Below are 22,707 nucleotides of genomic sequence, written 5' to 3'. Positions count from 1 at the left end.
ACCTCAATGGACACCCGTCTCAGCTAAACACACACGCGTGACTACACTGGATTTCATAAAATGATTTTAATAGAAAAGTACAAGATATGAACAAAAATAAATAATCTTTATCTCATTTCTAACCCAGCAAATGGTACACTGCATATAAAAATGGTCTAAGATGCAATTTTTCTCCATTCCTTTTTTGCTTTGGAAATCCCAAGACGGCATTTTAATTCAAACTTCTAGATTCAAAATTGATACATTTTAAAAATTCAACCCAACCTTTAATTACTCAGCATCCATTTTTTGATGATGTTTTTCCAAAATAAAACCTTATCCAATCATCCGATTGAAGTGTAAAAATTGGCGTCGACAAGTAAATTAGAAGACCCCTTCTCTGATTTTTCATTCCTATGTCTGTTTCCTGAAAACAATTTATTTTATCACCTTTCAAAACACAGCATCTTATGTTTACCATTCCATAGAGAGGAGACTAGAAAACACTTATTTTAAAAAAATAAATATTTTAAAGTATACTTTTTACAGCAATAATGCAGTATTTAGGTCTGTGCCTTGGTGCTCATTTCTATTAAATATATGTTTCAAGTTATAAGCAACTTTTCTAACTATCTCTCTATATATTTAAATTATGGGCCACTCCATCTTTGGGGACTGGTTTTGCCAATGATCTACAGGCGTCAGCTCCTACGAGCCTTGTTTGGCGGACTCAGCATCCTTCTATCATGTCATATCTGGGGACACTAGTGGCTTGCATAATGTTTTGTAAACACAAATTGAAAACTAGTAAAGGCAAAATCATCTGAGGAAAAGTTTGGAGAGGCTACTGACACCCTTGCAGTGCCAACCTAGAGGACAGTACCTCAAAAAAACTGAACAGAGATGCTGGACTGAGACACAAAAAATCTTGCTTTTGCTTAAGGCCACAATGGCCATTTTGAACATGGTTCTGTTTGCCGCTGCCTGTATCTAAATTTTTCGTTAATTTTCCTGTATTGGGAAGATCTTGAATGCTCTCCAGGATGAGAGGGAAAAAAAATATGCTGACGCTGCTACATCCAGTATATGTTTTTGCAATAAAGAACACTGGTCAATATACAACGGAGGAAAAACTGAAACAGATGTGAGTCCTAGAACCACAAGCGTTTGAATTTGCCCAGAAATGCTATTTTAAACACTCTATATGTTGGCCTACTGTTTTTTTGTGGAGTAATGTATTCTTGGCGTCCTTAAAAGGTTTCAATATGTTACAAGGTTATCCAGAAAGGAAAAAAAAAAAAAAAAAAAAAATGCACAGGGCTAATGTATCAATCTGAGCAGTGCTGGCCAGAATGTGGTGTACATTTTCATAAAGCACAAAAACTTGTACTAATTGCAGACTGGGGCTTTCTTTTCATAACAACTGCTTTCAAAGGGGCATAGAGTCGCCACACCTGCTCCACCATAGCTCAAACATAGAGGTGCAAGAGTTGCAGCGGTAAACACAAAGATACCTTTTTTTTTTTTTTTTTTTTTTTTTAAAGACTAAAAATCTGGTCATGGATAAAGGCATATGCCTTTTTGGTTCTTCTCTGGGATGTTACAACAGCAACACGCTCTAAAACAATTAAGTTATATGCATCATGCTAAAAGAATGTGAGCAATCCTATAACCAGCTTTAAGCCATCTGCTTGCTTGCTTTTTTTTTTTTTTTTTTTTTTTTTTTTTTGAGAAACACATATAGGAAAAGAGAATTCCCCTTTTGTTCTGTTACATATAGAACTCTTTTGAAGCTTCCAAATAGTTTGGTTTTGGTAAAAACTCTCCCCTCTTCCATTATTTTAACATGTAGTCATCCTAAGCTATCCCTCATGCCTTCTCCAAAAACCTCCACATGAATTATCTGAAGGACCACTGAAACCACTTACCAATATACAAGGAATATTTTATTTATTCTATCTTCCATTGGCATAAGCCTTTCAATGTTTTTTTTTTAGACCAGTGAAATATACAAATCACACAAGATGGAAATATGTACATTAAAAGTACAGAATAAAGGCCATAGAAGATATACATAATATCTGAATGACATGTAGAATATCTTACATTAAATAGTTTCTTTTAAAGCTAGGATTGTTAAACTCAACTCTGTTCATAAACGTGAATCACTAAAAAGGAACACAATCTGATTTAGCAAATAAAAAAAAGTACTTCATGGTTTTTGAAGAATAAAAACCAAAAAAGTGACATTTTAAACTCATTAGTGCTTTTTAAATTTCAAGATCTTTTCTTTCAATTCACTGCAACTGAGGGGAAGTGAATATCCTTGTGCAATAAATTAAGAGCCATAGCTGGCTGAGGTGACGTGCAGGCCACCAAGCCTATGGAGGGTAGGGGTGATGTGCATCTTTCCAAACCTTTAAAAGCATGTGAGTCTGAGATAGGAACACACTTGATGGCACTTTGGGGAAAAGAGGTGTCCTTATTTTAAATTTTTTTTTAATTTTAACTAGCTATCTGTATAGTAAGTGGACTGAGTTTTCCTTAGGGATTGTAATAAGTGCCACCAAGTCTCACAGACACCAGTTTCCGCTCTGCAGAGCAAGCTAAGCAAAGTGAGAAGAGATGACAATGCTTCTGGGTTGGATCTCTTACCATCCATATCTGTGATGAACAAATAATGCCCTCTCCACAGAGTCTGCAAAAAAAGGAAGCTGGAGAAAAGGAGTTGAACAGGAAAGAGGAAAGCAATCTCCAAATCAACATGCACTTCAGCCAGTCAGACTGTCAAGCTTCCTCAGAAACCAGCTTGCTTCCTGGTGCTCGGCGGGGCCACAGGCCAAGCTCAAGACTCAAAAATAAAAAAATATTTTTTTGGAAAAATCCCAACTGGATTGCAGTGAAGGACGACAATGCTCCCGACAGAGAAATAAGCCCCGAGTAAACAATAAATCTAGATCACTGGCTGCACCAAGATATAATTATATTTATATTTATATATGTATATATATATATGTTATGTACAAAAGACTTTGAGATATCAGGCACCATTAAACCACATCCCCCCCTTATAAATGCAACTGTTCAAGTATATTAGGAACAGTTTTGGGGTACACCTGCAGTATAATAGGAAAAGCATGAGTGGATAGTCTAAACACAGGATTATAACAGCAAATCACTGGGACACCTCTGTGGACTCCGAGTAATGTCATCAAAACATATGAAGTTACTGCACTTCAAAATAAAAGTTTGAGGGGAAAAAAAGTCCCTAAGTAGCACACTGTTTTCCAAGTGGAACTCCTCATATTTCATTTCCTGTCCTATAATCAAAGGGGACCCAGCGGAGCTGCCGTTTGGAAGCGTGGCCAGCATCACATCACGGCACAGAGGGACCAGAGAGGGCTAGGGGTCAAGTGGGAAGGTGGATTTCACTTTTTTTCCTCGAATGGGTTTTCTGTTCTGGTGCAGTGTGGAACTGCCTGCAATCATCTTGCTGTTTGGCCTGAGGATCTGTGAATGGAATTCATGCATTATTTTCATTAGTAGTATTTATGAACCAAGTATCCCTAAGAAAATTACAAATTTTCTTTATATTCAAGTCAATGCTCTCTCCCCAAACAAAATATTATCCAGAATCATTTGGATCAAAATAGTATCCAGAATCACTTGGGGGATAGCACCTTCAAATCATGGCCTCCATTTAGAAGCTTTCGGATATTTTAATTTCTGGGGACTTTCCTCTCTGCTACCCAAGTTACACCAGCTATTAGAATAAGACCATCTGTAGATGGAACATTTGAGAAGAATAAGACATATGATATATACTTTTTTACTTTGAATATCAAGATTCCTGCTTGCATAGTTTATCATTTTGAAAATATAAAGGCAGTCTGGCAACCCCTGGGAAATGGCAGGAGAGGTGGTGCCTCAGTTACCTCTTATTTTGCACTAGAGCATTTACAGCTCATTTTTGGTCATAGAAGCAGAATCTTGCACAGATCTCCACCATCCTCTTCCAACTGATCCTACCCATCCCATATGACTCCATATTTGAGAAGAAAAAAAATGTATTTCCTTTACTTTCTGGATGTCTACTACCTCCACACAGCTAAGTTGGGGTGTGTGTTGTATTCCCCTCATCCTATATTAGCAGAAAAAGTCTTGTATTACCTTTTCAAAGATCCACAAAATAAATATTTTCTTGGTTCCCACCCCCCATTATTGCCAAATAATAATTATAATATTAATAATAAAACCACAGAGTTCTTAGATGGTAACAGAAAAAAAATATGGTTCTGGTTGCAATTCTTGGGGAAAAATAAAAAATATTTTTTAAAAAAGAAGAAAAAAGAACCAGAATCACTGTACTTTCTATAAATAAGTGGGTCCTGGGAGTGGGGCTGGGGAGGGGCAGGCGTCCACTATTTGCACACAAACTGGTCCACGATCTCCGTGCACTTCTTGCACTTGACGTAGCAGCACCAGTGGAACTTGCAGTGGCAGCGCTCGGTCTGCACGGTCTTGAACTGGTCGTAGCCGCGGCCGCAGCACATGAGCTCGCAGCCGTCCATGCCCTCCGACGTCTTGTTGCACAGGCGGCCCTGCGTGCCCAGGGAGCCCGTGCTCTCGTTGCGCACGCAGTAGTCGGGGCTGGGGTCGATGTAGACCAGGTCCTGCGTGGTGGGCGAGTTGAAGCGACTGTTGACCTGCACCAACTTGCCCCGGCTGTTGAGCCGCATGGCCGCGGCGCTGTCGTACTTCTCCTTCAGCGCGTCGCCCACCTTGCGGAAGTCCGCCAACTGCAGCCAGCACGTCTTGAGGCTACACGAGCCAGACACCCCATGGCACTTGCAGGCCACGTCGGCCAGGTTGTACACCGTCTAGGGGCAACAGGGATAGTTAGTGTGCAAATTCATGGAGGACCCAAGACGTGGGTGTGGGTTCTATTCACCAAGCTCTTCTCCACCTTCTGATGGGGCCGCTTTCCCCTGCTGAATTGGGGGCTGTGTTACTTCTTCATTCTCCACTCACTACCAGGAGTCTGCTGTGGCCTTCTTTAAAAACTCAACAAAATAAATATGCTCTTAGCCCGCAGAGTTTTCAAATGGGGACAGGGAGGAAAAAAATCATTCCACTCCAGAATCATTGCTTCTTTTTTAGGGAAACCTGTAGCATGTGAACATGCATTTCTGGGACTTCACAGTTCCTTGTCTGCGTTCCCTGAATGACTCCCCATAGCCAGCCCACCAGGCACCTGCTCTTATCACCTCCATTTCAACAAGAGGAAAAGTGAGACCCAGAGAGATGAGCTCCTCCTCCAGCCACTGGGAAGTGGAGATGCTAGGATTTGAACTCAGGAAGTTGGACTCTGAGCCCAAGCTGAGGGACTTGCCCTGGTCACCCAGTTGGTAAGTCTCAAATTTGGAAAGGGTCCATCCCCATTGGGACTGGGGTTCAAACCTTTATCCAATCCTATTATCACTGCTGTGTGCCAGGCACTGCTATAAGAGCCCTTGCACCCTTGATCTCGTTCAATCGGGATTAGATGACAATGCAGTGGCACAGAGACAGTAGGTGACCTGCACAGGCTATGTGGCCAGAATGTGGGCCTAGATTTCAGGTATATTCATTCCTGCTTCCTGCATAGTCCCTAACCTGCCCACCACCCCACTAGGCCGAAAGCACACCCTGGAGCCAGGTAGACATGGATTCTGTTCCTACTCTGCCCTTGAACTTAGGCAACTGTCTGCACCTTGCTGAGCATCATCTTCCATCTGTGCAGGGGACTGTGAAGTACCAACCTCTCAACACTGTTTGAAGGATAAAATCAGGGGAGGCACTCCAGACACGGTATAGCTGGTCTTGCTCCAGGGTGACGGGGGCATGGCGGCTGGGCCCTTGCCCAGGCATCTCTGGCCTCCCAGTAGCCGTGCCCATGGGTCTGGTCCCACAGCACTGTGCCCAGCAGTCTGGGAGGTGGTGGTTGCCTATTTATAGCCCCTACTGCCCACAGTTCCTTGTGCCAGCGACCTTGTAGAAGCTGCACGGCGTGGGTGTGCTGGTGAGGGCCGGTGGGGACCTGGAGGCCACTTCCACCCGACAGCTCCCTTCCTCCTCTGGGGATTCATAAGGGGCTTTCTTTTAAAAGGGGCCAAAGTGTACTCTTTGGGCATAAAGACTTTCAGGCGCTCAGCTAGTCAGAGGAAGGTTTTGCAAACATATTTAACCTTTGTTCCCCTTTGAGGAAAATAAAAAGCTAATGCCCGGGGGGAAATTCTAATATGATTTCCTGGCATAGTGCCCAACTTCCCACCCCTACCCCCACCATCCTGGAGAAAAGCTGTCTTCCATGTAACCTCACCCACCAGGATCTAAACCCAGCTCACTACTCCAATGACAGAATACACCCCAAATAAAACCCACTATTAAAAATGTGGATATTAAGTGAAATTATCATTTTAAAGGTACATTTCAAAACCTCCAAAGTCCCCTCTTGTTACCTAGAAACCCCCTGACTCTCTCTCCATGGTTGTCAAGTCCCTCATGATTTCTCTATAGGAAGGAAGTGTAAGAAAGTTCTAAAGATGGCTGAGAGCGTGAAATATGGGTGCACCACTAGATGGACACAGAGTAGTCAGCCACACCTCTGTCCTAGAGGTGCTTCTGGTCAGAGGCACAGAGTGGGGTGATGTGTTCCTGATGAGGGTGATAGCCAGGCCATGGGCTTCCAGAGAGAACAGGGCTGAACTCTAACCATGTCAACCTATAGTACAGGCTCTGTGGCAGAGGAGGCTGGGGACAGGAGGTCACACTTCCTCTGGAGTAATTATCTGAGCCCCAAGGGCAATGCAGGCAAAAATGGGCAGAGTTTTATCTTTCCCTGACACCCCAAATGTTTAACATTTGAGAAGAAGGTAAGTTAGCTGGATTTGTCTATGCAATCTTTGACTTCTCTGTATCCTTTACTCCATATTTAATAATTCAGTTATCATTTATCAAGCACTAATTGCTGGCTGATACTAAACAAAAACCTTATATTGAATCAAATGAAATTATTTTGTCAGTCAAAAACGGCTACGGATTGCCAATGTCATATGGTTCAACCTACCACATGATCTCCTTTAGTCCTTACAACAACCCCAAGTGAGAGTCATTGCCATGACCATTGACAGATGTGGAGATATGGAAACTGAGGCTCAGAAACCAAAAGGAGCAGATTGACGTGTTTTTAAACCTACAGTTCTCTAATTCCAAAAGCTCTGGCCCTTTACCTCTAAGTTATGACACAAGAGATTAACACAAAGGAACCTAGGCTTACATTGCAATCCATTAATTTTCTTCCATGGTCATGAGTGGCTCTCTTGGCCTCAGTTTCCCAATCTTTGCAATGAGGGTGTGGGGCTAGAGGGTTCTAAGGCTCCTTCCAGTCCTGTATGGTCTACTCTGTGATTATCTTCCTTTTTCCTCACCCCAAAATACAGAAGAGTGAAATCTCTGACCAGAAAGTTCCTGGCACCTACCTTGGGTTCTGTGAAAAAATAATGGCCCTGGTTTTCACTGCTGCCAAAGTTAAGAAAAGTTTTCACCCCTTCATTTTAAAGCAGCCATAAAGTGCCATGTGTTTAACCGCAGGAAAAAAAGGGTCTTTTTAACTATTGTGGAGTAGCTTTTCATATCCCCAACAGGGGAAGGAAAGAGTGGGGTCCGGGAGACTCATGAGGGCTCCAAGACCAGTCTCATTGGGCACTGCTGGGGCTCCCTGCTCTCCACAGCCACCCTGTGATTGGCCCGCTGGTCAGACCTATAACATTCCACACTGCTAAAAATGCTGTCGTTTTCCTAGAAAAGCCCTTTCTAAAAACCCTCAACCCATCAGGCCTGCTATCTAAAGACATTAGGAGGGCAGAGAGAAGGAAAGGAAGAGAAAGAGAAGGCCCAGAGCCGGGGTGAGGCCTTTCTCAGTGGGGCACCCACTAAGATAAATGCAAATTCTCTCTCCAAATTGCAACCCAACCCAACCAGAAGGAGGGAGAAAATTATTAACATTTTTATTTTTAAGTTGCACGGGGGGGCTGGCTAACAAGGCAGGGAAGATCTCCCTGGTCCAGCAGCTGGCTGGGACGGGCAGGTGGGATGATTCACCCCAGGGTCCCTCTCAGTGGTGTGCACCCCCCTCTCCAGAGAGGGACTGTGTGAAGGGAAGAGATGGGAGGTGACAGGGAGACAGGAGGCAGAAGAGGCAGAGAGACAGGGAAGGATGAATGAGAGAGAAAGGGAGAAAGAAGTGGAGCCAGAAGGTAGCCAGGAGCGGGCAGAGGCCCAGGGAGCCGCGGGGGCGGGAGACAGCAGGCCCGGTGGCGGGCGAGGCGCGCAGCGGACTCACCCTTCGGCCTGCCTCGTTGTTGTGCAGGTTCATGAGGATGCGCGCGCTCTCGTACGAGCCCTTGGCGTGGATGCGCTCCCGCTCGCGCGCGTCCACGAACTCCTTGGCGAAGCGGTAGCCGTAGTCGATGTTGTCGCCGCAGCCGCCCCACAGCCAGTCTCGCGGCAGGTCCTTGGGGCGCGCGGCGCGGCTGCAGCCGCAGGTGGACAGCTCGCCCTCGCGACACGCCCGGCTCATGGCGTTCACCACCCCCGCGGCGCTCACCGCGTACGTGAAGGCCGTCTCGCGGCTGCCTGCAGGCGAGGACGCAGGGTCACCGGGTTGCCTGCCGGCCCAGCAGACCTGTGCCCTGCTGGGGGGTGCGGGGAAAGTCCCCCCTGGGCCTCCTGGAGAGGGAAGAGGGAGCCCCAGCAAATGCTAGCTGGGGGGGGGGGGGGGGGAGCAGGCTGAGCCCCAGCACATCTGGCCTGGACCCTGCTGGGGGTCTGGGGGAGTGGGCGCAAGGAGAATCCCCACCCCACCCCAGCCCACGCACAGGTGTGCAGTCCCTGCTGAGGGCCAGGGTGAGCCCCTGACAGACCAGCCCTGGATCCACTGAGCCCAGTGCAGATGGAACCCTGGACCTTCCTGCGGGGTGGGGCCAGGGAAAGAGCCCAACACACTGCAGGCCCTGAAGCGGGGCCTGCAAGATAAACCTCAGGCTGGACCCTTACACACAGGCTCTGGGTCCACCTTAAGGGGGAGCTAAGAAAGATTCCCCAACACATGGAGAAGCAACAAGTAACAAGTAGAGATCATCTTTGGTATCTTCCCTCTGACATTTCAGAACCTAAGGCAGCAGTGCTGGATTGATTTTCTCTACAGTTCTTTTGAAGATATTCAAACTTCTTATTTCCAAAAGTGTTCATGAAAGAAGTCACTGAAGGAAAGCGTGGAATTGGGGTAGACTTGTTACCCTTATTCTAATGTTTGGTATTATTTTCATTTTGTGCAGGAGCATAGAATTTGCTAGGCGTACAGCCTCTGCAAGTCTTAGACCCCCCAATCCAAGCCAGGCACTGCCTGTGGCCACAAGAGTGGTGGCCATACTGGTTTTTGCCTGGCACCCCCTCCTTCTTCAACAGTTGTAACCTCTCCTTCTGTCCCCATCACACAGCAAGAAGTCTGCCTCTAGAAAAGGCTCTTTAATTTCCCAGAGGAGGGTTCTAAACCTGTCCATAAAGAGTGACAACTGAAAACTTGCTTTTTAAATCCCAAACTGATTGGCTTGATACTTCTCACTCAAGAACATGAGTGTCTACTTTTCAAATACCCTGCTGTTCTCTAATGCCACTTCTGCATCCACCTTCCTGCCTCTGCCTCAAAGTGTTAGAACAAGAGCAAAACACACACACACACACACACACACACACACACACACACACACCCTAGGGGAAAAAATATCTTCTAGTAAAAAAAATCTCCCTATAAAAGTTATAGGAACTCTATTTGTAATGAGAAAAATGGAGCCCATCATAGACTACCTCAAATTCCATCTGCATGTGGAGACATTTCTAGGTGTAACAGGAAGCCACTTAATAAAAACTGTCCCATGAGAGAGAAAGCCTCAAACTCAGTTGAAGCTGGGCCTGGGACTTGCAAGAACCAGGGGCCTCACTTTCGTCAACTGTAAAATAAGGGTACTGAACAGAAGCTCAGGGGGGAAAGACCACTCAGGCACTGAAATCCCTGTACCAGATCAGTTCCTCCTACAATTACTCTGAAAGCTTGCTAACAATAATTTTTGAGGGAATGAGAAGGTGGCAGCAGGACAGCTGACAACAGGACCTAGCCCCATGCAGGAGGATGGCCAGGCCCACGATGTATCCAGCCACCCATTGTGTAGGAGGGTGGCCATGCCAAATCAAGCCTCCAACAGACTGCCCTCTCCTTGGACGTCCCTGCTCCACACTTGAGATGTGGCCATTCGTGATATCCCCTTCCGGGAATGGCCGGTGGCTCTGATTCACCACAGACCTTCCCCCTCCCACGTTTTAAAAATGAATAACTTGAGGAGTGCTGGTAGTTGGCAGGAGGATCCAGAAAGTTCCTGTGTCTAATCTATCTAGCTCAGATTAGAGAGGCAGAGAACGCTGGGGGAGTGGAAACAAATGAGGAGAGCAGACAGATTCTGGGGAGTTATTTGAGGATTAACACTGATAATACAGAAAATGCCACGGCCATGGACGGGAGACTTGCAGAATAAAGAAATTGTGGCTAAAGGAAGAGGAGATAAAGTGATCCTCTGAGGACAGAGAGAAATAAGACACTGTCCTTTGAGTACACAAAGCATAAAAGCGCTTTTACACAAAACAAACGCTGCTTTTTTTTGTAAGTCTATCTTGAAAACACAAATAGTGCTTTTTTTTTTTTTTTTTTTTTTTTTTTCCTGTCAGTCTTCCTTTTTTTGCCCCAGAATACAAACCTGGTAGACATCTCTAAACTGATTGGTCACTGCAGCAAAAAAAAAAAAAAAAAAAGTCAGTTTGAAAAGTACTCTTTGGCTAATGGCCTGTGGATATAGTCATCCGGGTCGGAATACTGCTGATTCAGTGAGGGTTCCCTCTGTGTGAAATCTACAGCTGCTTGGATCCTCATACCCCTTAAAAATGGTGCCCTCCTGACATATCTTTTCACAGTGTGGAAACAAAGACAAGACAGGGACAAAAGCTGGAAAGGAAGGGTTAGCATGATGAAAAATGAGAGTTTCCAAAACGAAGAGCGAGCCCTTCAAGAGGCGATTGTGCACGGTGCCTCCAAGCCAACTGGCACCTTAGAAAAATGAGTGGAGGAGGGGGGTCAGAGGTGGCAGCTGAGCTTCTGAGACACTGGCCCCTCACACAGTCAGATTCGCTCAGACAAGAATTGACTCTCACCGTCCCTGGGTTATAAAATGCTTTGGGGTGCACGCACACCTTTGGGAATCAAGGGTCTTTTAAATTTTCTCTGAGCTGATTATCTTCAAACATACCCTGAAGTAGAGAAGTGAAAGCAAAGAAACTTTCCCCCATTGGATTTGGGTCCACGTTCCTCTTTCATAACAACCTATTGTATTTTTCCTGCTCTCCATCTCTTCCTTCGAATAAGCAAGAAAGGGAGGGCCCCATCAGTGTCCCACCACAAGCCACCTAGCAGCAGACCTTCTGTTCCGAGACACCAGGCACTGTGGGACTTTGGCCAGGGAGGATTCGGCATATGCTCTCATCTTCCAGGGACATCAGCTGACTTGCCCACAGCATCTAGGAAGGCCCCTTCAAGTCTGACAGGAGGTTCCCCACCTACTCATGTCCCAGCCAAACAGCTGAGGACCAGAGAGTGTTCTTGCGAGGGACAATTAAATGTAGGCCTTTGTCCCAAGTGTTCTGCTCATTCCCTGAGGAAACAGCCTCTTTGAATCTTGGATTGCATTTAAAATAAATCTCCAGCAGAAGTTAAATTCACTTAGTAAATGATAGCTTATTCTGAACATTTTGGCCCCAAACAGGCCATGTACGGAGATGAGAAAAAGACATTAAATCAAAGCTGTGTTCAAGTGACTATACAGAAAAACAGTTTCCAACTGCTATTTTTCTTCTAGTTACCATCAGAGGTGTATGATTTTTTGCTAATTGATATCCATGCACAAAAAAAAAAAAAAAAAAAAAGAATGATCCCATCGTTCCATCAATTAAGAGGCAGGAAGCTAAGGAGGAACATACAAGAAGAGGGTGAAAACTTATTCAGAGTTTTAAGAGTCTGTAGCTCTCACACAGTATCAGAATGCAGAATTAAGTCTCCACCACGTCCCCGGTTAACTCCATCACATGAGTCTAAATGCAAGGACCACTCTTATGTTCCTGAAGCTCAGCCCCTCCATCCAAACCCAGTATATACATTAGCACATTTCAATCATTAACTGAAAGAACAAAGCCCCATGAAGTTTGCAAGCTGAGGCTCCAAGCCACTTTCCCAGTCAGTAAGAGGAATGGCTTCCAATTTCATATTATTTTAGTTTATGAAGCCCCTTGGCTCAAAAATCCACTGACAACTCTTTTTTGTTCTCAATGAATGGACTTTTCAAGGTTTTGTTTTGTTTTGTTTTTAAGCATTTTATCCATCTGTGATGGATATTAAGCTAACTTTTTATCTTTAGTCTGTATAAACAGTTAATTGCTTTGATAAATTGCTTATTTTCAATCACCACAGTCATATTAATTATAAGGGCTTGTTTGCATAAAAGTAAAGAGACCTAAAATATTCACGCTAGGAAACACTCATAGGACCACATCTGTCAAGTAGGATCCTACACTATTAAACCAAAACACAGGCAAACTGATTTTTCAAATTGTTTGCCTTGAGTTCATTTTAAATGCTAGCTACTAATGGAATAACAAGTTCAGCAACATATTTAAAATAAAAACCTTGATCATAAGCAATACACTTAAAATATTTTTTAAGTTCCTAGACTGAGAGCCCACACATGTGCTTTTCTGTCAATTGTCAAAATCACCCATGCAAATTGGATCACTTCTAATTAAAAGTTTTTCTGGGACCAAAAAATAAGCTTTTAACATATATATCATCGTGGTCTTAGGATATATCTATATTAAGATATTTAATATAAATATATTTATAATAAAATCTTGTTTGCTTCCAACTTATTCAGCATTCTGAAAGATGATGGTTTTTAGTTTGATGCTTGGTCCATTTGAATTGTGGCTTAAGAAACTTCTAACCGTCAAAAGAGTTTTTATGTTTAACAGGATCTAAATGACTGGGCTTTCCCCCTACCTCATTTACTTCTAAGAAACTAGAATAAGTGTTCTGCTTCTACTTTCAACAAAATGCATTTTATAAAAAGTAGGTGTTGAGGAAAATGGTGGTGTCAGGAGGGTGGCCCCTCCTGATCTGGTTAAAGGAGTCAGAAACTTAGGATGAGATGTGGAGACTACTGTAATGACAAAAATCCCCAAGCCATCATCCAAGCTGGAAGGTGCCCTCCTGATCCAGCCCACAAGCAAACATGGAAGACTTTTTCTAGGAAAAAAAAAAAAAAAAGTTCACATATATTTTAAGTGGTTTCCTACCTATCTGCATAACCCTGCCAAAGACAGAGGTGTTATCCACAGTGCTGCAGTTCCATCTTCGATGTCGGAACTGATACTGGCATTCTTTGATGCCTGTCTTCGCGCCTTCTCCAATGTACTGCATGTGGTCCTGATACAAGTGGCAGAGTTTCTTCTGTCCTTGAGAAAGTCCTGCCAGCTGGCTGCAGAGAGGCTGTGCTCCTATGATATATACTTCTGACATCTGAACAGGGTTATTCATACCTAGCGACCTGCAAAGGGGTGGGGGGAGATGTGCATTCAAGATTTACGTGAACTCTCGAGGTGGGCCCCCGAAAGCATGTCAGCAATACATAGTTTTAAGCACACAGATGCTTTTTCTCTCCTGCTTGTCCTCATGACAAAGTATGAGGAGGGCTTCATAAAACTCCTCTGTTTAAACTCCACTCAGAAAACGGAGGTATTGTGCAGTCCCCATCCCGCCAGCTGGCTCTTCAGTTAGCGCTTTCACTCCCTTTCTTGCCCTCTTGCCATGTACCTGAACCAATATTTCCGAAATCCACCCGGAAAAGGGAGAAATGGCAGTTTCGGGGACTGCCTTTGACATTAGAGAGAGTGATTCACTTTGCCCCACAAATTGGATCGATCTGCCTTGAAAACACGTGAATGCTGAAAGTGGACACAATTAGACACGGCTAGGAGATAGCAGTTCCCTTCAACTGATGGAAGAACAGAGGGACAAGTATACAGACTGAAGAAAATTCGCCATGTTCCTGGATACTTTAAAAGGGTTCCTTATGTGATTGTGAAGGACTCAGCACAGGGTACCCAATGAACAGAAGTCATGTTTGACAGACAGAAAAATGCTATTCATTTACAGGGGGAAAAATATCCAGAGTGCCGTCAAAAATAATCCTCTGGATATATTGCAGTCTACAAGGTCCTTCCAGAAAGAAGAAAGAAACCCCCATTACGGACATTTGACTACTTCAAGTTCACCTCCTTTTGATCAAATTTCAAGCCCAAACACTTCTCCACTTGGAGTAGAACTGTCTTCTTACTGCTACTCTGTAGGTTAATAACTTCGAGTGACAAAAAATAAAAGTTGAAACTCATTTTTACTACTTAGAGGTGGCAAAAAGTAAATTTTATAGATAGGCTTACAATTATTAGAGAAGTGAATTTCTGTTCCCTTTTATTACATGATGTTCTACAAGCACAGGTCTGAACAAGGGCCTCATAGAAAAAGGCCTAGATTTATAGGTTCCGATTCCCTATGGAACTGAAGATAAGCTTTACAATATATTAACAAGTTAAAAGAAAATACTAAGTTTAGAATATGTATAAATAAAATATATTATACCCACATGAATTGGATAAATGCACCTACATTCACTATCCAGTTTTAAATGTTGCAGCATCTTACAAAATAACTTCTGGTTTAAAAAAAAAAAAAAAAAAAGGAATATGCACATAGAATGAACTTACCACCAAGAATTGGCTTCTATTACAACCTGGGCGAAGGAGAAAAATATGGCCAGAGCCATTAGGAAGAACTTGGAAGACATTGCACTTCCAGCCGTCCTCAAAGCCACTCCTGGGCTTAATATTCCAATCGACTTCTGGAGAGGGAAGAAAGGAGCAGATGTTTATTGCCTCTCAGATAATTTTCAAGCATACAAGTTTAAACAACGGAAGCATCCGGGGTCTCTTAAGTTTACTGTTGATTGACTGCGCTTCTCCTCCGTGAGTTTTTTTGATGGCAAGATATAGGCAGTTTCTTTTTCCAAATTAATCCACCCACGCAACCTCACCAGGAAATCTGATTTCGCTGGGATCCTGCGCGAGGGGCACGCCAGCGATTACAAACATGTCTCAATGCTGTTGAGTCAAAGCCCCGGTGCCAGGCGCTGCCTCCTTCCTGCTTGCTCGAGTCCCGCACCCCCTCGCTCCCCTCTAGTTCGCGCTGAGTTCGGTCCCTCCTCGGGAATTCACTCGGGAACCCGCCGCCACCCTCGTCCTCTCCCCGACCTGGGCCGAGCAACAAGTGGAGCCAGAATTAATTCCATGGGCGGGCGAGAGGAGCGCGAAGGCGAGTGGAGCGCGCCGCGGGCGGCTGCGGAGGAGGCGGGGTGGCCAGCGCGGGGGTGGGGTGGGGGCAGGACGCGGGAGGGAAGGGCAGGGGGTGGGGGGCGAGGCCCCGGGGACCAACGCGCTCGAGAGTGCCCAGCTGGGAAAAGCAGCTCCGAATTAACATCGTATGTTTCATAATCAGTTTACGGGCCGATTTGGGGAAAGCCACTTCCAGATGGGGAAGAGCAGCCTGGGTTTCCTTTAGGACGCTCTTCAGCCAGATTGGGGCGGGGAGAAGGAGATGAGGGGGGCCTGGGGGAGAATGGGAACAGAGGTCTGCTCTCCCAACCAAAGAAACCGGAAAATGTTGCCCCCCCACCCCCACCCAACCAGCAACGCCTGAGGCCTCCTCCTCAGATTCAGAGAAGGGATGGAACTCCAGAGGAAAGAAGAGGGTCTGGGTCCCCTCGTTCTGGGAGGGAACACTTTCCCTGCCCTTCTCACAATCTCCCCCCAAATTGATTTTTTTTTTCACTCTCCTCCTGCCCCCCATGTCCGGCAGCTGCCGTGGAGGGAGGGGACAGGAAGCCCAGAAGGGACTCCAGTTTCTCTTGGTCCTGGTCTGGGGTTGTAGGCCACTTCGCGATCGTGGCACCGAGAGCGTGGCCTTGGAACGCTGCCACCCCTCCTCCAGTCTAGCCTTTCTAGCCCCCTTAGATACAGTTAAGTCAGCTCCGAAAGGCAGGGGAGTGGGGGGAGAACAGGATGGTTGCGGATGAGTTCCTGGCGGGGCCAGAGATGCGCTGGCTCCCAAGCCGCAGCTGTGCCCCAGAGGCCAGGGCTCAGGGCCTCGGGCGGCAAAGGTTCCCTTCATGAAGAATTTCAATGGCAGGAGTCGGCCTTGGAAGCTTCCCCTGCTGTTCCTGCCCACTGGTGACTTCTCCACCTGTAGGCGGCGGCGGAACTTGGCGAGTGCGGGTGGGGAGGAGCGGGATTCCAAAATCCCATTTTACTTTTCTGATAAGTGTAATTCTGCCGCGCTGTGCCGCCCGCAGCCCCAGAGGGAGCCCCTTCCTCGGGAAAGGAAAGAAAGGTGAGCCTCGTCCAAGCGGCGGAAGGCTCTGCCTGGAAACCAAGGTAAAAGGGATGGAGAGGACCCAGGCAGCGCTGAAAACGCTAAGGGGCTCTGGAGCGTGCCGCGACTTTTCCCTGAGAGCCAGTCCTTTTGGTCCAGACACCTCCGGGCTTTTCGGAGAGGAAATGTTCTGTGGTCCCCAGCGCCAGCTAACCAGGGCTCCGCGCCCATGGCCCAGACCTCCTCTAAAGTACCGCAAAGCTGGGGGCGCATCCTGGAGAATGGAAATCTGGGGTTTCCCCAGCCAGGGAGATAGAATGCTCAGTCTCCCTCCCCACCCTCGACTGAAGTGTCAAGTTTCCTCCAGGGGAGGGGGTGAACTACAAGGTCTGCTTTCCCGCGCAGCCCAGGCTGCAAAGTCTACTTTCCTCAACCAAAGTCGCGCGCGCGCGCGCACACACACACATTTATAACACTCACACTCATGCACATTTACACACTCACACGCGTGCACACACAGGTTCCGACGTCTTTCGAGTCGGTGGCCCAGTTCCCTGCCCGCCAAGCTCACTTTCGGAGCTTCGCTGCGGGCGGGGCGCGTGGGGCGGGGCACCAGCAGAGGAGAAATTGATAACAGATTCGGAGGATTACAGCGGATCTCTTTGTTAGAGCCGAAACCACACAAACCGAACCTACTTCTGGCCCGACGCCCCGGGACGAGTCCACCAACACAGTTCCCAGAACCGGGGCCAACGAGGAGTGGAGCCATCCGGTCTCCCGACTCGGGTATCTCTAGCTCCAGTGTAGGGTAGGCGGGAGTGTCCCAACCGGGATCGGACAGGAGAGCCCCAGCGAGTAGCGCCTCCACTTAACCCCGCGCGCTTGCCCGGAAACACCTTGGCCTTCTTCCCGCTCCAATTCCATCGCAACCCAGAAAAGGCCCCACAAGTTTGAAAGACTCAAGGAACCCACAGCGAACTCACTAATAAATACATCCACTCTGCAGGGTAAAACATCCCCATCTGTTTACCAAGAGATCTGATCCGAAAAGACAGTACGAAATGAGACTTCTCAGGAGACTGTCACACCAAAGAAAAACAAAAGTTCTGATCAGAAGAATGAGCTAAATATTTTCGAACGGAGGTCCAAGGAAGCCGACTCTGTAAGGACCCTGGGAATCTGTTCCTTCCGTGCAAGGAGAGGAGGGTTGGGGGCATTTGCGAGGTTCGACGCAGGGATGGGGTAAGGTGAAGGAAGGGCGTTCGCGAGCCTTCCTTTCCAATCCAGAGCAGTTCTATCTATGGTGTGGCTCCCTCGTAAGGAGGCTTCCCCAAAGCCTCCACGTAGGATTAAAGGTGTCAACTGCGGGGGATGATGAGGGGGTAAGGAAAAGGAAATCTGATGAGGAAAATTGATCAGAGGATGTTCCCGGACGTCAGCCAAGGAGCTTCAGAATGCGCGCGCAAACGCGCCCTGTACCCGAGTGCAGCGACAGGCGATCCCTTGAAAGACATGATCAAAATCCTGGGCACAGAACCTCGACCCTCCGCCACTGGGCCTCTCTCACTCGGTCTGGGCATTCCCTTCTCCCAGGGCCCAAGTCTGGGAGTATAAATGTTGAGGGACGCCAACTAGGCGGAAGAAGTGAGTTTGACCCGGGCTCGCGGTGACGAAAAGGAAGATGGGAAACTCCTAGAAGAATCTCCGCTCTTGGTGGGAAAGAAACAAAACAAAACTGTTTTCCCCACGCTCTTCTCTCCCAAAAACAAGGAGAGACATGAAGAAACTTGCAGAGAAAAATCCTGGTTGCAACCACAAACCTGGGACGTCCTACCAGGGGAATTCGGAGAGGAGAGAAGAGATGCTGAAGAATGGGTCGACCGAGGCCGGTAGGGGGTCCGCTTTTTTTCAGACAAAGGAGTCATTGCTCCCCCATGCCTTGTGCCTAGGCGCAGGGGAGCTACAGCCACCCCACGCAGTCCTGGGTATGTATTCCCAACAGCGCTGTGTTGTGTGCCTGTGTGTGCAGGCGCTGCAGTGGGGGTAGAGGGGAGGGAATAGCCCGGGAGAGAAGGCAGAGGTTGCTCCTGGAGCTAGAATCAGTGCAAAGGAGGTGAACAGCCTCTGACCACCCAGTCAGGGGACTGGAGGCTCCAAGGGAACAATGGTCTGTCCTGGTTCTCCCGCTTACTACCCTTTGTGTTTCCCCTCCACACGGTTCTTCAGACCCCAACATACATACATACACACCATCACCACCATTTACCCTTCCTCATACAGGTTGACTTAATCTCTCTGCACAGGCTCAATTCTGCCCAGAGGTGAGCAGAGTCAGTAGAGAAAGAAAATTAAAAATCAGTCCAACCTCCAATTTTTAGAAACACTTTCGCCCCGGCTTTTTAATAGGCGAAGAAGTTGAGGCCGAGAGAGGGAAAACAATGCTTGTACAGGACCACAGAGAAAATGGGTGAGATGGCTGAGGCCACACCCGAGTCCTCCAAGGGCCACACTCTCTTCTACACCCAGAAAAGGTACCAACACTTCCACCTGAAGCCCCTTTTGCTGGGTTAGACCCACAACCCCTTCTTATTGCAGCAGCGATGCAATGCACTAATCCTCTAGGGACCTCAGAGGGGCCATGCTGGCAGAGTGGGGCCCAGTGGTCGGAAAGGATGAAGGGGAGCAGAGTGGGAGGGAGAGGGGAGCTGCAGCAGGCGGGCTCCAAGGAACGGAGTTCGGCGGCGTCCTACCTTAAGATAACCAACAGGGGGCAGCCGGTACCGTCCGGCGGGGGAAGAAAAAGCAGAGGGTACCGCTCCGAGTTCTGCGCGCACAGGGCTAACCCCTTGTGCACCGGAGCGCTCGGGGAAGGGAGGGGAAGGGAAGGGTGGAATGGGAAGAGAAGACAAGGGAATCAGGCTGGGCTCCTTGGGAGGGTCTTTCCTTGGGTGGGAGGGAAACTAAGGTTAGTATGTCAAGTCTTGAGAACAACCGATCCTTTACCACCACCACCACCCCGGCTACACACACGCAGGGCACGAATCCACGCACTCCGACACACGCCCCACTTTCGACTGCTTCTCCGTCGCTGCGCGCTCTCAGCTTTGCCCCCTCGGAAACTCCCCTGGTAGAGGCTGTCTAGAAAACAAATCTCCTGGTGGTTCCGCAGCGAATGCGAATGTTGGCGAGCCGGCCAAGGGCTGAGCAGGCATGATCGCACAGCAGGGCCCAAGTTACTTCCAAACAACGAGCTGTCCATTTAAAGAAAGGAGAGAGAGAGAGACAGAGAGAGAGACAGAGAGACAGAGAGAGACCCGAAGCTAGACAAGGATTGGAAAGTAAAACAGGGCCGTGTGGACCCGAGTTTTATTTTATTTTACCTTTTTGTGGGCAAGAGGGAAGTTGTTTGCTTTTAGGAAACATCTTAATTCCAATTCTACGTTTATTCTCCAGAAAACTGAAAAGGGGAAACACCAAGAAGAATAGAAATAAGGATCTAAACTTGGAAGGCTGAAAGAGGAAAAGTTGTTTGGGGGAGAGCAAGTTATATTGCAAGAAGAAACGTTTAGCTTTTCTTAAAAGTGAACTCTCGATGACCCTCGGAGTGTGTGACTCGGCTTTAACAGACAACTGACAATTAAAACAAACACGAGTTCACAAACTGGCCCCCGCCCGCTCGCCCAACTCGGAGGCCCAAGTGTTTCTAAAGGACCAGGCAGACTGCGCACAGGCGATCGGGGCGCTCTCTCTCAACCCACGGGATTAGAGCCACCAAGACCACTACTCCCCGCCCCCACCACCACTGCAAAGTGCCTCAGCTCACCCAGTGGCGGCTAATAATGCTAATAACGCGACCCTGCTCCCCGCGCCGGGGTGCGCGCTGGCCCCCAGCCAGGCACTCTTAAAGGCGCAGGGGCCTGTAACGCTCCTGTTAGTTGGCCGGGACTAGCCTGCAACCTGGCCTCGGTCGGGAGGGTGGGGGTGGAGAATGCACTCCTCTGAGTAGCTGGCCCCCAGTCCAGATGCCAGATCTCCCAACCAAACAGTTCCCTTCCCCTTTCGGGTCCCGCCACAATCCTCCCGGTGCCCGCGCAGTGGGCGCTTAATAAATATTTGTTGAATTGAATCATTATCCTGTTCCTAAATATACACAAAGTAAACTACACTCGAGATTCTCAGGGTGACAAGAGAGTTGTCCGTGACCACACTCAGTCTTTCTGCCACCGCTCTTCCCCACTTTTTCTCCGAAGTCGAAAAGGTTTGCAGAATGCTTGATGCGACGAGAAGAGGTCTCTGGAGGACGCAGAGGCAGCAGAAGGAGGGTTGGGATGCGGGGGGTGGGGGGACGTAGGCGAAGAGGTAGGAGACCCTGCCAGCGATGCTGGAGTTCAGAGGGTTGAAGAAAGGGAGGAATAGGAAGAGGTAGAGGGAACAAGGTTAACTTCCAAAACAAAAAGAAAAGAAATAGAAAGAAAAGAAAGAGAAAGAAAGAAAGAAAGAAAGAAAGAAAGAAAGAAAGAAAGAAAGAAAGAAAGAAAGAAAGAAAGAAAGAAAGAAAGAGAGAGAGAGAGAGAGAGAGAAAGATGGATGAGTGGCGAACGTCGGCGGCGCACAGAACACCTACCTTCATGGCGAGGGGGAGGGGGTGCGGGGAGGAAGTCGCCACCCGAGCGAGGGCAGCCAAGGAATCCAAGCGGAGCGGCCGGGTTAAGCCTAGGGGGACGATCAGGAGCAGGGCTGCGAAGTCCTACTGGGCGCGTCGGGTGGGCGCAATGAACCGGAGCCGAAGCGGGCACTGGCGCCCGGGCCTGGGCTTCCGAGCTGGGGTAGCACTGAGAAGCGCCCAGGAATCGAGGGGGCGCGGATGAGCGCGGGCCAGCAGCAAAGGCAGGGCCGCGCCGGGGCGCAATGAAGAAGCCGCGGGTCCGGCGAGGGCGCGCAGACGACTGCTCCGCGGCGAGGCGCTCCCTCTCCAACGTCCATCAGCGACGGCGGTAATTAGGGCTTTCCAACCCCAAATGTGGGCGTGATTGTGCAAAAGACTTTACAACAAATAATAAAAAAATTCTTCACAAGAGGGTGAAAAAAAAAAAAAAAAAAAAAAAAAGCCCCACTACTCAGCTCTGGCCCGAGGCGGGGGAAGGGGGGGGTGATCCTTGCGCCCAGGTGCCCCCAGTTCATTCACACCACGGATTCTGCAAACTTCTGGCGGCTCACGCCTCCTGTTCTCCAGCTCCTCCTCTCCCGGTTTGTGGCCGAAACGTCTGCTTCCAGGGGCTGATCCTGCAGCCGAGAGTTAGTGTGCGGACGTCTGTGTACACACAGAGACACACACCCAAACACACACACCCACTGCAGCTTTGGGGCCACAGAACAATCAGGCGCGCATGGCTTTTTCTACAGGAGATGCCGCTGAAAACGCACAAGTCGCCATCAGAGCTGCAAGAGTCGGAGCCAAATTTTGTCCTTTCATTTTAGGGTCTGGCAAAAATGGGGCGCAAGATGAGTGAAAGTCGGCCCCTAACTTTCTGCCGCGCCGTTGGTTGAGGGGGCAATGGGCAACTGCCTCCGGAGAGACGTTGGTTTCCCTTTTTCACCCCCTTCTTCCTCTCTTCGGGTTAATCTCCCTCTTTCCCCCGCCTCTCCAGGGCGAAGGCGAAGAGGAGTTAGGGCACCGCGGGCGCGGGGCTTGGGAGGAGCGAGCGCCCGGGGCTCCACATCGGCGACTCTGCTCAGGCGGTCCGTGGCGGGCAAGGATGCCCACCTCCTGGTTCGGTGCCGGGGTTCCGAGGGGCGGGAGGGGGCAGCCGAGCGGTCCAGGGCACGGTGGCGGCGGCGGAAGGAGCTCACTGGGCAGCGGCGGCACGGAACCGGACTCTGGGCGACGGAGGCGGCGCCTCGGAGCCTGCAGCAGCTTTCCACGCGATCCTGTGCCCCAAAGACAGACTGACCGACCGCGGGGACCGCGTTCCCCCCCCCACCCACCCCCCGGCCCTGCTGGCCAACTGCCTCACTTTCTCCCTCCCTCTCTTCGGACTCCTCTTTTCCCTGGTGTTCTCAGGGAAAAAAAATATATAATTTTTTTTTAAGTTGCAGTACCAAAGGCGGCTGGA

General features: G+C 48.2%; 1 protein-coding gene and 1 long non-coding RNA gene across 5 annotated transcripts; one reads left to right on the top strand and one right to left on the bottom strand.

Moving 5' to 3' along the window:
• Positions 1-1,903: 1,903 nt before the first annotated feature.
• WNT5A (Wnt family member 5A) lies at positions 1,904-22,602 on the bottom strand. 4 transcript variants are annotated; one of them, XM_079116018.1, is made up of 5 exons: positions 21,219-22,602; positions 14,935-15,068; positions 13,468-13,718; positions 8,363-8,655; positions 1,904-4,859 (listed from the first exon to the last, which is right to left on the bottom strand). In XM_079116018.1, the coding sequence occupies exons 1-5, from the start codon at positions 21,222-21,224 to the stop codon at positions 4,401-4,403; spliced, it is 1,143 nt and encodes a 380-aa protein (XP_078972144.1). In that variant the 5' UTR covers positions 21,225-22,602; the 3' UTR covers positions 1,904-4,400. The 4 variants fall into 4 exon arrangements, with proteins under 4 accessions (XP_078972144.1, XP_078972147.1, XP_078972146.1 ...); XM_079116021.1 differs by lacking the exon at positions 21,219-22,602 and adding an exon at positions 19,646-20,048; XM_079116020.1 differs by lacking the exon at positions 21,219-22,602 and adding an exon at positions 15,478-15,572.
• Positions 15,582-21,055, top strand: LOC306647030. Its single transcript, XR_013760035.1, has 2 exons — positions 15,582-18,579; positions 20,048-21,055. It is a non-coding gene; the product is annotated as an uncharacterized lncRNA (long non-coding RNA).
• Positions 22,603-22,707: the final 105 nt, after the last annotated feature.

The sequence above is a fragment of the Sciurus vulgaris genome (genome assembly GCF_902686455.1).
Source record: "Sciurus vulgaris genome assembly, chromosome: 16".
Lineage (NCBI taxonomy): Eukaryota > Metazoa > Chordata > Mammalia > Rodentia > Sciuridae > Sciurus > Sciurus vulgaris.
The sequence above is the reverse complement of the archived record's forward strand: the minus strand, read 5'-3'. Positions and strand labels throughout refer to the sequence as shown.

Bases quoted from the DNA above. Each gene is read 5' to 3' on its own strand.
- WNT5A (XM_079116018.1), bottom strand. The intron at 13,719-14,934 runs GTAAGTTCATTC...ACCCCTTTGCAG, and splicing joins ATAGAAGCCAATTCTTGGTG to GTCGCTAGGTATGAATAACC. The intron at 4,860-8,362 runs GTGAGTCCGCTG...TGTTGCCCCTAG, and splicing joins ACAACGAGGCAGGCCGAAGG to ACGGTGTACAACCTGGCCGA.